The 13,198-nt window shown below is 48.0% G+C and overlaps 1 protein-coding gene across 1 annotated transcript in view; it reads left to right on the top strand.

The window, feature by feature from the left end:
* Nucleotides 1–3,905: 3,905 nt before the first annotated feature.
* The window catches only part of ADGRA3 (adhesion G protein-coupled receptor A3), a 118,620-nt gene continuing 109,327 nt past the window's right edge, over nucleotides 3,906–13,198 (top strand). Inside the window, exon 1 of the mRNA XM_030832196.2 lies at nucleotides 3,906–4,147. Coding sequence (XP_030688056.1) covers nucleotides 3,906–4,147 — 242 coding nt within the window. The remainder of the gene's footprint in view (nucleotides 4,148–13,198) is intronic.

Here is a 13,198-nt window from a genome sequence, read left to right as displayed (position 1 = left end):
TAGTGTGACTAAGGAATAGAATTTTTAGTTTTATTTAATTTTAATTAATTTGAACTTAAATTTAAACACATGTGTCTAGTATCTACCATATTGCACAACCTTTGATTCTTTTTGGCTAGAACTAGATTATGGCCATCAGTAGTTGCCAGGGAGGCTGGGGAAATGATTATGTAGCTTTTCCAGCCTCCAAGGGAGGAAAAATTTGGGGATGGCTCTTTGGCAGCAACTAATGGAGTCGCCATAAAAAGCAAATAAGACAAAGCATCATAGAGCTGGTATTGTAATGGGGGAGGCTAACATAAAACTATATACAAATTTTAACAGGTAGCCATCTTCAGGTTTGAACAAGCCCTGTTATCTAGTTCAGTCTAGATGATTGGTCTAGATTCTAGATTAATGTAATAGGGAGTGATTGAAGGTGGGAGGGAGTAATTTAAGAAGGGGTGGGAAAAATTCTCTAGGAGCTCATAGTCTGGTAGAAGAGGAGGAAGACAGGCACGGAAAATAAATTGTTAATAAATAGGGTGGTATATATGTATATACATCCACATATTTATTACATATATAAATTGTATATTTTTACACGTATACATAGTTAATACAGAATCTATAGTAGGAAGATAAACAAAGCATCTTTGAGTGTTTCTCTGGTATCTCCTACAAGCCTTACATAACATAGCAAGACAGGAATCGCAGCCTAGAAGCCTTGGAATGTGGTCCATCTACAATCCTTAAAGCAACAGTTGACGCAATACAGCTTTATAGGACTACATGTACAAGAATATGGTTAATGAGTGATTTCTCAAAGGGTTCCTATAGGATGTTCTCAAGTGGGATAATCAAAAACACTGTGAAAACTTTGAAAGGACCTATTAAGTCCTGTAACTTCAAATGGTATGATGTTCTTGATGCCTGAGGGGGCATCAGCAATAATAGACCAAGAGGCTGTCAGGGCTGGGGCAGCTTAATTAAAGCAAAGATTCTGGTGTGACTGAGGGTAAATGATGGTAAGTTTCAGCAGTATCATCCTCAAAGATCTTTGTAAGTGGGGAAAGGACCATTTGCTATGTCCTTACGAACCCATGCTGGTACAGAATGATAACTCAGTGTTGTGTGCATTCCAAGAACTACCGGGTTGAAAGATATACTTTCTGAAGCCCTTTAATATACTGTACTACTATTTTGCGACCTGTAGTGCTTCTTATTTTCAAAGATAGAATTAGTGATTTCTGTGCAAGAATGGTTGAAATTATCCATATAATAAAGCATTTCCTCCATAATTCTCCTTGGATTCATGATACTTCTTGAGATATCTCTTTTTTATAATTCTGTACTTTATACAACTTTCTCAACTACAGTGAAGTAAAAAGAGGATATGTATCAAACTGATGTTAGTACTCATGGTAAACAAATATAAAAACAGACATGCACATTTATTTCAACTATAGGCTGAAACAGAGTATGTGAAGATATTCACAGATTCTGAGTTCACATGACAGTTTGTAGCTATGACAATAGTAATGTGGCTAATAAACTTCCATATTGCTACAGTAAGAAGTTTTTATATTTATAAAGAAAACAGATGATGATGGTGATGATTTTGTTAGGGAATAAGAATTCTTTAAATAAATTCAAGATAATTTATTTAATTTCACCACTTAAGTTTATTTATAGATTTAAAGCTACTTAGTGGTGATGATGATCTCCCACTTTTTCTATCCATCAGTGTCAAGAACTGCACTGTTCAACAGGGTAGCCACTAAACACCTTGGACTATTTAAATTTGAATTTAAATTAATTAAAATTAAATAAGGTGAAAAATTATCTTTGACCCTACATTAGCTACATTTCAAGTGTTAAATAGCCACCTGCTGCCACCATATTGGACAGCGCAGATCTAGAACATTTCTAACACAGAACGCACTATTAGCAATGGACACATGGGCTCACATCGTTGATTTTCAAAAAACGTCGATAAAATGAAGCATTATTCAACTTAATGCAATAGTGTGTGTTAAACAAAGGCCATTTATTTACTGTTAAGGAAGTTCTAGACATACAGAGATTCCTAGGAATCGGTCCCTAAGATAGACTCTGTCGGGGCCTTAGGCAGTAATGACCTTAGACTCAGGGAAGAAAAACCCTGCCCTGGCTTTGCATTTTAGAGGGCATCATCCTAGCTCTCCTCCCCAAGGGGCGAAAAATCTCCAGGGCCAAGGGATGTGGTCCCCAAGAGCCTGTGTTCCCTTTCTATTTCTAGACCTTGTCCAAGGAGCCCAGGACCCTGGAATTCACTGATCGAAAATTCCCAAGGCTACTTCCAGGGCCTGAGCAGGCCTCTTCCCAGAACTGTTCTCTCAAGGGAGGACCTCACAACCAGCGTATGCACTCCTAGGCCTGAGGGGTTGCCAAGGGGTGGCTGTTTGAGGGTGTGCAGGGAGCTTGGCTGAGTGGGCTGGGGCATCCACACCTGTGCGGAAAGCCCCTCTTGTTCATCAACGGAGCTGGAACAGGAAGCAAAAGTGATGGAAGTATGTGTAGACTGAGGGCTGGGGTCTGGCTCTTTCCTCCTTGCCATGTATGGGGTGGAGCTCCAACGTAACTAAGAGCTCTGTGCACATGCCTGGCCTTCCAGGTCGTTATTAAGGTATATTTTTCAAGATAGGAGCACAGAATATATTTTATTTGTAAGCTTGATATATTCTTTGTAAATATTTAAACATAGGGTACTTGAACCCCGGTCTTGCAAATGTTAGGGCGGGGCTGACTGCCTTCCCTAGAATAATCCATTCAGCTGGGGTTTCTTGGCTGGTTTGCTCACAATTGCTCTAACTGGTTACATCTGAGGTATCTTTGGATGCCAGAGGGAAATTTCTTTTTCCAAAGGCTGCCGGTCCAGCGAGGCCCCGATGCATCCTTTGAAAGGGTTATAAGTGGAATTGCTGAAGGCCAGAAACGGCTTTGGAGGGTCCTCTTTCCGGGAGAGGAACCTGTTCCTAGCTCTCCTGTATTCGGGACAAATGAGACCAAGGTGTGCGAAGAGAAGGCTCGCGATCCCTGCGTGGGGAGAGAGGTGGGAAGGCGAGTCCTTTGAAGATAGTTGGTTTGGGGCACTACCTCTCTCCTTGCCTTTCTCCAAAGAAATTCAGCCCTGCTCTCCTCCCTCACCCCAAGCCTGGGACTGGGGCTCGCCGGGTGGTACGGGCGGCCCCCAGGGGCGCACAGGGCGCCTTTGTCTGGAGGGCGGCGAAGGAGGAGGAGGGAAGCGTGCCAGACAGTGGCCACTGTGGCTGGAGTTTGGGCTAGAACTTTCTTCCGCCCTCTCCACGAGTTACCGTACTCCCGCGGGCCCACAACTCCTGCCCGGAAGCCGGGCACGCGTGGGGTCGTGGACACGCGACGGGCGGCGCTGGCCTGGGAGCGCCAACATCCTTCCCGGAGCCACGGGTGGCGGGCGCTGAGGGGACAGGAGACCACGAGGTGGAGGAGGAGGAGAAAAAGGAGGAAGAGAAAAAAGGGAAGGGGGGGAGGGGAGGAAGGGGAGAGAAGGAGGAGGAAGGGGGGAGGAGGGGGAGGAGGGGGGGGAGGAGAAAGGGCGGGGGCGGCGGCAGGCGGGGAGGAGCCGCCGCGGGCAGTGGCCGGCGGAGGCGGCGCTCCCGCTCGGCCGTAGAGCGGCGCAGGGACCCGCGCGGCCGTGACCCGGCGGCCACCCAGAGGCCGAGCGCGGCTGCAGCGGACAAAGGAGCATGTTGGCGCGGAGGAGGGCGCGCCCTCTGGCCGCCACAAGGCTCCGGGCGCCCCCGGGCCCGCGCTGCGCTCCCGTCCGCCCTGGCGCCGGGGCGGCCCGCTAGGCCAGTGCTCTGCCGCTCGGCCGGCAGGCCCCGACCCGCCGCCCAGCCCGCAGCATGGAGCCGCCCGAGCGCCTGCGGGGACGCGCGCCGCCGCCTCTGTTGCTGCCGCTGGCTCTGCTCGCGCTGCTGGGAGGCGGCGGCGGGGCCGCGGCGCTGCCTCTGGGCTGCAAGCACGACGGGCGGCCCAGAGGGGCCGGCAGGGCGGCGGGCGCCGCCGAGGGCAAGGTGGTGTGCAGCAGCCTGGAGCTCGCGCAGGTCCTGCCCCCGGACACGCTGCCCAACCGCACGGTCACCCTGTGAGTAGCCCGCGGGGCGCCGCTCTGCCCAAGCGCCCGGTCCCCTCCCTCCTTCCCTGCCGGCGCTCTCTGTCGTGCCGCTTCTCTCTCCGCGCGACTTGCAAAAGGGTCCCGCCGGCACCCCTGTGCCTTTGTGTGAATGAAGCTGCGGGCAGGGCTGGTGCTGGGCAAGGCCCGGGGGGCTCGGCCTGGGAACGTTTCTGCGGCAGGCGAGCAGATGTGTCCCCGAGCTGCCTCCGAGCTCCGCTAGTTTGCAAAGTAAAAGTTTTCGGGTTCCCCGCGCGGTCCGGGCGCGGCGCTTTTGAGCTGCGCGGTGCCACGTGAGGATGGAAGTAAACAGGCAGTCCGCAGAGTTAAAGCTCATTCATCCAGTGCGTGGGCTGCCGGAAAACACAGTGCTAGGTTAGATTCGCCAGTCCTTCAGCTTCTTCCAACTTAAGTTACTTGGACGCAAGTTTGCAGGATACTAAAGCAGCACGAGGACTTTGAACGCCCCGGTGTGTGATCCCCAAACCCCCAGACTGTTTTCTTCGCTTTTGCTATCTTAGTTTTACTACAGTTAAAGAGCACCTTTTAAAATAGAGTTGTTTTTAAGGGCCAGAAATATATTTCAGATGAAATCGTGCAACTTCCAGCTCCGTTTTCTTGGGTGTGAGCGCTCATCTTTTTAAAAGCCGAGAACTTCGGATTTGCAAACTGTGGGTTTGCTGAGGCTTGCAACTCAAGGACTTGATTTTCAGATTGAGTTTCCACCTGGAAGGAAAAATTTTTGGTCTCGTTACTCAGTTTGTGTTACGATTCACGGTCCAGTTTTGCAAGCGTGGTTCTGCCAATTCTAGCTGAACCCGTGTCCCCAGTGACTCTTGATTTTATTTTCTGAACGACGAATTGGTTTGGGAAGGCTTGAAAGTGTTTCTAATGGGTATTTTGTCGAACTGAAATATGAGTCCCTCGGCGCCGTCTTCCTCTATGTTGTTGTTTTGGTTGGTTCCCTAAAAAAGAATCAAGGCTGCCACTATAAAAACACGAAGGCAAGGGAAGCAGCATGACCTGTGAAAGAACTTAAACTGCGGTTTTTAATTTAACCCCCAAATATGGTTTTTAATTTAACCCAAATTAACCCAAGCAGGATTTATGGGTAAGACAAGTACAAATTTCATTACCAACACCTTTGTTCTTCATTGCCATTTGTTTGAATTAGGAAAGATTTAACACAGGAAAATTGTGTGTTTCTGTTTATGGAGGCCCGAAAATGGTAAAAGAGTTTTTGTTTTGTTTGATTTCCTTTACCAACACTCGACCATTTGGTAGCGGCAGCAGCTGTATTTATTTCTTAGCCAGATTCTTTGAAGTGGATATTTTGGGTATGGGACCATAATTACAGTCTGGAGTCAAGTGGAGAAAACCTTTGCGTTGCCCAACTCCCTTGTTACTCTGAAGAAATTAGTCATCATACATTTGGGTTCTGGATCAGTGGCACTTAAGCTGATTCAAGTTTTTAGGTCGAGTTTTTCTGAACTGTCAGCAGTGGATTAAAGCAGCTACTTTAAATTGTTGATTTTGCGGGGGAAAAAAGTTGATATTACAGAAAATCACTTTTCAGCATATTATCAAACTATTTCACTGAATTTTTTTGAGCTGATTAAAATATAAGTGCCTTTGAAATGCCATTTTAATCCTTTTTTTCACCTGAAAGCTCTTTAGATAAAAGTAAAATTAATAAAATTTATTCAGTGAATGGGAAGAAATTATAATTTATTTAAGGATCATATAAAGTTGATGTTCTGGATGAAGTTGGTTCAAGGTGTATCAGACCTGGTGGAGGGTCTTCTGGGCCAGTTTCCTCATTTTATTAGGGAATAAATCAGAGGGTCGCTGTGGATAAGGAACTTGTCCAAGTTCCCATGGTGAACGCCTGGCAAGGGGTCCGTGTCCCAGATCCCTGCCCTGCAGTTCAGATGTTTTCTCATCATCACCCCTTGTCTTCATCTTCTTAGTTCAACACGGTTTTTTATTGAACTGAGGTTGTGGGCAGTATGTTGAGGTTTGGACTAGGTGTTAGTTTCCTAGGACTATGGTAAATTACCACAAATTTGACGGCTTAAACAACAAACTTCTTCTCTTGCAGTGCTGGAGGTCAGAGGTCTGAAATCAAGGGTTTCAGCAGGGCCCTGCTCCCTCCAAAGGCTCCGGGGGAGAATCCTTGATTCTTTCAGCTTCTGACATTACTTGGCTTGTGGCAACCCAACTCCAATCTCTGCCTCTGTCTTCGCACGGCCTTCCCTTTGTGTGTCTCTCAAATACTCTTCTTTCTCTTCTAAGACACCAGTCATTAAATTTAGGGTCCACCGGAAGTCCAGGATGATCTCATCTAGAGATCTGTGACTTAGTTACATCTGCAAAGACCCTGTTTCCAAACAAGGTTACTTTCAGAGGTATAGGGCTGAGAACTTGGACCTATGGCTTTGGGAGACACCTTTCGGTTCACTACAAAATATAGATTAAAAACATCTTTCTTCTCCAGGAACTTACGGTATTTGGGGAGAGAGATTCATGAATAAGTCTCAGGACAGTATGGTAAACGGTCTAATATCAGGGTGCACAAGTAGAAAAAGGAACCCAGAAGAGGGCAACCGAGGCCCCTTTAGGGCATAGTGGGTGGGATGGAGGATCTGAGGATCCAGAGTCAATTTGAGAAGGATGAGAAAGGTGATAGTGAAGGAAATGGTGAGGCAATGAGGGGATGGAAGGTGGGAGCCCCCAGCATGCCCACAGGTGTGGAGATGCTTGTGAAGCCATGCATTTGATATTGCTTGAAAGTCAGGGGCAAGTATCTAGTGCCTGGAGTGGTGATGGTGGCGTTGGGGCGCGGTGGGGGGCAGGTCAAGGTCAGACAGGCTCTCTGGTGGGAGTTTTCATTCCTTAGGTGTGGCCAAGCATTTTCAGCTGAGCTGTGATGCAGGTGTTGCATGGAAAGTTGATAGGGGTTGAAAGGATGGCAAGGATTGAAGTTTTCTTTTTTCTTTCTTTAATAATGAAAAATAAGGCCTTTTCTACTTAGTGGATGAACTGGACCTCAATATATTGATAGCTTAAAGCTCAGATCTTTCAACTATTTTTTTTTTTTTTTGCGGTATGCGGGCCTCTCACTGCCGTGACCTCTCCCGTTGCGGAGCCGGACGCGCAGGCCCAGCGGCCATGGCCCACGGGCCCGGCCTCTCCGCGGCACGCGGGATCCCCCGGACCAGGGCACGAACCCGCGTCCCCTGCATCGGCAGGCGGACTCCCAACCACTGCGCCACCAGGGAAGCCCTCAACTGTCTTAGTGAACAACACATTTTCATAGCCATGTTTCTAGAGAGGTCTGGCAGAAATCCTCAGCTTGACCTGTTTTTTGTATCTCATGTAGCCTTTTGTATTAAAGGATTAAATTCCGTTTATTATTCTTATACACACGTGGAATAAAAATTTAACTGCATTTAATGTTTTTGTTGGAAATCTGTTTACTTTATTCCTATGTTTTATATGAGATGCTCAATATTAAGTTTTAAAAATTCTGAGGACATCAGTGGTAGAAGGTTGTACAGATTTAGCCCTGCCTTTCCAACGGTGCTTTCCTCATGATGCTACGTGGCGATTCTACTTCATCAAATGTTATGTTTGTTTGCTATCAGAAAACTGATAATTGGACGTCACCAGTGTATGCAGCTCAGTGCCAGGTCCACAAAAAGAAGTGCTTGTATTGTTTGGAAACTTAAACCTGGTTGGAGAGAGAAGATTTGCACTAAAGCAAAGCAGATATCTCAGGAACAATCACAGAATGTCTGTAATTAAGTAATAAATCCTGTACTGCTGATTGTTTAAATGCTTTAGGAAGCCTGAAAAGAGGAGAGAGCAGTGGGGCTGTGGAGGCATTGGAAGAGTTTTTGATTTTCTTGGAGAAGTTAGGACTTGAGCATGGCTCAAGGGGAGTGAAAGATGGGGTTTTGGGGGCGGGGGAGGGCATTCTGCAGTAACAGTGAGGGGTGGTGACAGACTGGCCCCACTGAAATGCAGAGAGGGTTTTTGGAACCATTGGTCTATCCATGGTATTTCAAGCACGGTTCTGACCAAGGTCAGTTAGGGGAGAGTGTACAGATGGGAGGTGGAGGGGGCCCAGGCTGAAGCCTCCTGGAGCAGTGGAAGAGCCTGAGAAGGAAGGAGCCTCTGGTGAGGTAGGGGGAGCACCTGGGGAGTATCTGGTCATAGAAGCCAAGAGAAGTTCAGGTTTGAAGCCAGGAATCGGGGGCGCCCCAGTTGAGAGATGCTGAGAGATGAGGAACAGTAAGACCAAGCTGGATTTGACAGCCTGGCGCTTTGGTGCCCTCCGTGGATTAGAGGCTGCGGAAGGCAGGTTGGGGTGGATTGAAGGGAGAACAGGGTGAGGATGGTGGTGATAGCACCTCGATGAGGAAGAAGTTTGGTGTGATGGAAAGGGAACGTTAGCGCCTGAGTATGGTTGGGAATAGTTGGGGAGAGGGTGAAATGCACGATGGAAGGTGAGATGGGATGGGAGCTGGAGTGCAGGTGGGAGGTTTGGTTTTTGATGCAGCAGGATGTCCCATCCTCACATGGTGAAAGGAGGGAGCGCAGGCAGAGGCAGGCAGGAGGCTGTGGGCAGGGCAGGTGGGATGAAGAGGGCTTTGCTGCCCCCATGCTTTTATTTTCTTAAAGACCTAGAGGCAGGGTGAGGGAGGAGGGGTGAGTAGATGGTGTGAAGAGGAAGGTGAAAGAGGAGTGAAGTGGTTCTTTTGGAAAGTGAGGGAGTGACCGTCCTGGGGATGGCAGAAATGTCACCGGCGTGGAGTTGTGTCCGTTTTGCCTTGTGATCCAGTTCAAAGGGAGATGGTCAGCGCTGTTATTTCTCTCCAGCTGCATTCAGTTTAGAGATGAGGAGCGCTGGGATTAGCCAGGCTGCTGCTTTGCCAGGTGAGGGCAACAGAGGGAGAGAAGAAGAAGCAGGGTGATTTTTGTTGTTGCTGTTTTCGGCCACACTGCGCGGCTCGCAGGATCCTAGTCCCGCGACCAGGGACCGAACCCGGGCCCTCGGCAGTGAAAGCACAGAGTCCTAACAACTGGACCGCCAGGGAATTCCCAAAGAGCAGGGTGATTTTAATGAACAGCCCCCAAAGCTGTCGTGGCCTGAATTCTAGTGGGTCATGGGTAAAGATTTTTGGTTTTTTTTTCCCCCGGTACGCGGGCCTCTCACTGTTGTGGCCTCTCCCGTTGCGGAGCACAGGCTCCGAATGCGCAGGCTCAGCGGGCGTGGCTCACGGGCCCAGCCGCTCCGCGGCATGTGGGATCTTCCCGGACCGGGGCACAAACCCTTGTCCCCTGCATTGGCAGGCGGGCTCTCAACCACTGCGCCACCAGGGAAGTCCCCAATGGGTAAGGTTTTTAATCTTTGAATGCAAGGTCTCCTATACCTCTGTAGCTGTATTTCCCGATACTCAGCACAGCTTTTCCCCCATGCACACTGATTGAGACACTGTTAATTTTGTAGGCTCAGTGCTGAGTGCTAGGTATTCAGGGATAAAATAAGACATGATTCTTTCATTCAAGGATCAGTCTTATACACAAATTCTCTGCTTAACCAAAGTGTGCATCTCATTGTCCCCTGAGCGGATTTGTATTTTGCTTCCTGTGTGCCTTGGCTAAGTCTGCCACTCTCTCCTGGTATCCCTTTTCTGGTAAATTGTGGGTCCTTCTCAATCCAGCTCATCTGCTATGAACTCTTCTTTCTCTCTTCCAGTGCTCTGATCCTTCCCTAGCGCTTCTTATCTGTGCTCTTCTGTCACTTTGTAGATACTTGATGCTCTCGTAATGCACAGGCCCTCAAAGGAAGGGCTCTGAGACCTCAGTGGGTGGGAACATAAATTGTCTTTATTGATAAGCGTAATGCCAATAAAGGCAGGACTGTATCTTGGGAGGTCAGGACAAGTAGAGGGATGTGAATTCAAATTTTTACCCTACTGTGGCAAATGAGAACATTTATTTAGTTTAGGTCAGCATTTCACAGCTGTTGGATCCCCTATTCAAGAACGGGTCTAGTAAATCTATGGACAGTTACATTTGAACTGCATGTTCTTATGTGTATGATAAGCACACACGTTAGGCAGTGTGCTGGCAAGTTGCTCAGAAATATTGCAGAATTTTGGGCAGATTTAGGCATTTGGTCCATGAAAGCAAGTCTTAAGTTTTTCCAGTGTGATGAGAAGGTTTTGCATGACCCAGCCCCTGAATCCTGTTGCTTCTTGCCCGCTTGGAGTCCTCTGGCATCAGGAGTAGATGAGAGAAGTTGGTGGGTTTGGCAGTAAATCAGAAATAAAATACCAGAAACAAAAGAAAACAGGAGGGCTTCCCTGGTGGCGGCGCAGTGGTTGAGAATCTTTAGGCTAATGCAGGGGACGCGGGTTCGAGTCCTGGTCTGGGAGGATCCCACATGCCGCGGAGCAACTAGGCCCATGAGCCACAACTACTGAGCCTGCGCATCTGGAGCCTGTGCCCCGCAACAAGAGAGGCCGCGACAGTGAGAGGCCCACGCACCGCGATGAAGAGTGGCCCCCGCTTGCCACAACTAGAGAAAACCCTCGCACGGAAACGAAGACCCAACACAGCAAAAAAAATAAATAGATAAACTAATAAATTCCTACCCCCAACATCTAAAAAAAAAAAGGAAGTAAACAGGAACTTTCGGAGGTCCTTGCCCCAATCCAGTTACAACTTCTATTCCCAAGAGCCTGTAAAGATGGCTTTTAAAAATAGGCAAAAAAACAAAAACAAAAACAAAACCGAGAGTAAAAACTCTTGAAAGTAAGTCAGGAAATGACAGGTGAAGTTTCTTACAGTAGTACTCAGTGACTTTTTTTTCCCATTTCGCTGCTTCTCTGAAAGCAGTTGTTTTCTGTATTGTCTGTATTCCTGTGGAGGAATCTTTAAGTCCAGAGACCATAACTAGTTTATTGTTGTGTCAACAGTTTTCTCATAAACAGACAAAAATTAGGATACAGAATTCTTTAAATTTTAGTAACTTATTAAGTCAGTTTTTGCAAAAATTAGGAAGCTGTAGATGCAGACTTGCTCAATGAGTTTTTAATTGTTGCCTGACTAAATTTATTCTAATATCATTTTATGATTTATGCACGGTTTAGCTTGCATTTATGTTCAAGTGCAGACAGTTTTAGTCTGAAGAGGGGGTTTTAAAGTAAGCAGTCTCGCCCAAGCTGTTTTTCTTTCCCCCACCACTAATCTTTTAAGAAATTTTGCCTGTGTAGTGAGGGAATCTCCTGCGTGTTGGATGGGGTGGGCCAGAGCTGTAGCTGGTGCCTCACAGAAGGGACACATTTCTCCTGGCCACTGGTAGTGCCATGCTGGGCACATTGCAGATATTGGGCTTTTCACTCAGGGAAACATTTCTTGTCCTCAGATCCCTCCAGTTCAGGACCTGAAGGGAGAAAATGGAAGGGATTGGTATAAGAATTATCCAGGCCTACCCCCTCCCCACTTCATAATCCCACCCTACTTCCCCCAACACCCTGGTCTTCTTTTTCCTCTTTGTCTGCAGGCCTGGACTTAAATCTGTTTTCCTACCTACAACAGGGACCTTCCAAAGACCAGAGCTGACTTCTGATAATCACTCTTCTCTAGTGGCTGTCTTTATAATTCCTCCACTAGTTTTTAAAAGTGCTTGCTTTTGCGTTCATTCAGCAGATACCCACTGCCTACTCTGCTCGTGGGCAGCTTGATTTAGGCGAGCCTGTGTGACTTTTTTTTTTTTTTTTTTTGCGGTACGCAGGCCTCTCACTGTTGTGGCCTCTCCCGTCGCGGAGCACAGGCTCCCGACGCGCAGGCTCAGCGGCCGTGGCTCACGGGCCCAGCCGCTCCGCGGCACGTGGGATCCTCCCGGACTGGGGCGCGAACCCGTGTCCCCTGCATCGGCAGGCGGACTCCCAACCACTGCGCCACCAGGGAAGCCCCTGTGTGACTTTTATTTTGGCCATTAGACCAGTTTTATCCTAGTCTTGTGTGCTTGTATCCCATCCTGGAACTCCACCTCCGGCCTTCCAGATGCACAATATCTGTCACACTTCTCCTGGATCTGGCTCTTTTTGATGTGATTTAACCTGCATCTTCTTCCATTGCCACACTCTGCTAAGAGAGCTGGAGATAGCAGGGGGGTAACTGGTGGACTTTCGGGAATTATTATAGGCAATAGGGTTTGTAAAGGGAAATCTGCAAGACTGGTTTTAGGAACAGCCTCGCTAAAGGGACTGATAGACCTTTTTGGTCAGTGACCACCTTTGCTTTCCCGTCACATCTGTCTGCCGGGCACAAAGCCTTTCCCCAACCTAGTAGGTCTCAGATCTCCGGTAGCGCATAATCACTTCCATTATTTACAGCAGTTCTTTCCAAGCATTTTCATGTCGTGACACACACACACAGTGATTATGTTTGTGTGGAGGGTGCTCCAGGCCAGAGTCCCACTGCCCCAGGCCCTGCATCCCAGCCCCCGGTGGTCCAGTGGGGTGGGGCAGAGGCGTTTATCTCTACCTCCCCCAAACCTGGCTGCGGAGCTTGCTGTTAAGATTTTCCACCTTGTGTTGAATCACCTGGGAACATTAAAAGTTCAGATGCCTGGGCCACAGATCTCGTGATCTGATTTGACTGGTCCAGGATGGGACCTGGAAGTTGGTATGTTTCACGGCTCTGCAGGTGCTTCTGTTGTCACCTGGGCTGAGAACCTGTTTTCTAGCAGCACAGCGACCTGAAGGAGTAACCGTCTTCACCAGCTGCCATCTGCTGCAACAAAAGAAGGCAGAAGAAGGAGCAGAGGAACAGATTGAGGAACACGGTCTCAAAAGGGGGGCAGGGAGGGAGGGGACTGTTCCCAGGTGGAGCAAGGATGGGTGAAAATCAAGAGACATTTTTAGGACAGAGCTGAGAGCTTTAGAGTGAGGCCTTATTCATAAGAGAGAAGAAAAATGACTTTGTAAAGTGGCAAGTGATGTGCTG

This window comes from Globicephala melas, chromosome 5 (assembly GCF_963455315.2).
Source record: "Globicephala melas chromosome 5, mGloMel1.2, whole genome shotgun sequence".
Taxonomy (NCBI): Eukaryota; Metazoa; Chordata; class Mammalia; order Artiodactyla; family Delphinidae; genus Globicephala; species Globicephala melas.
The sequence above is the reverse complement of the archived record's forward strand: the minus strand, read 5'-3'. Positions and strand labels throughout refer to the sequence as shown.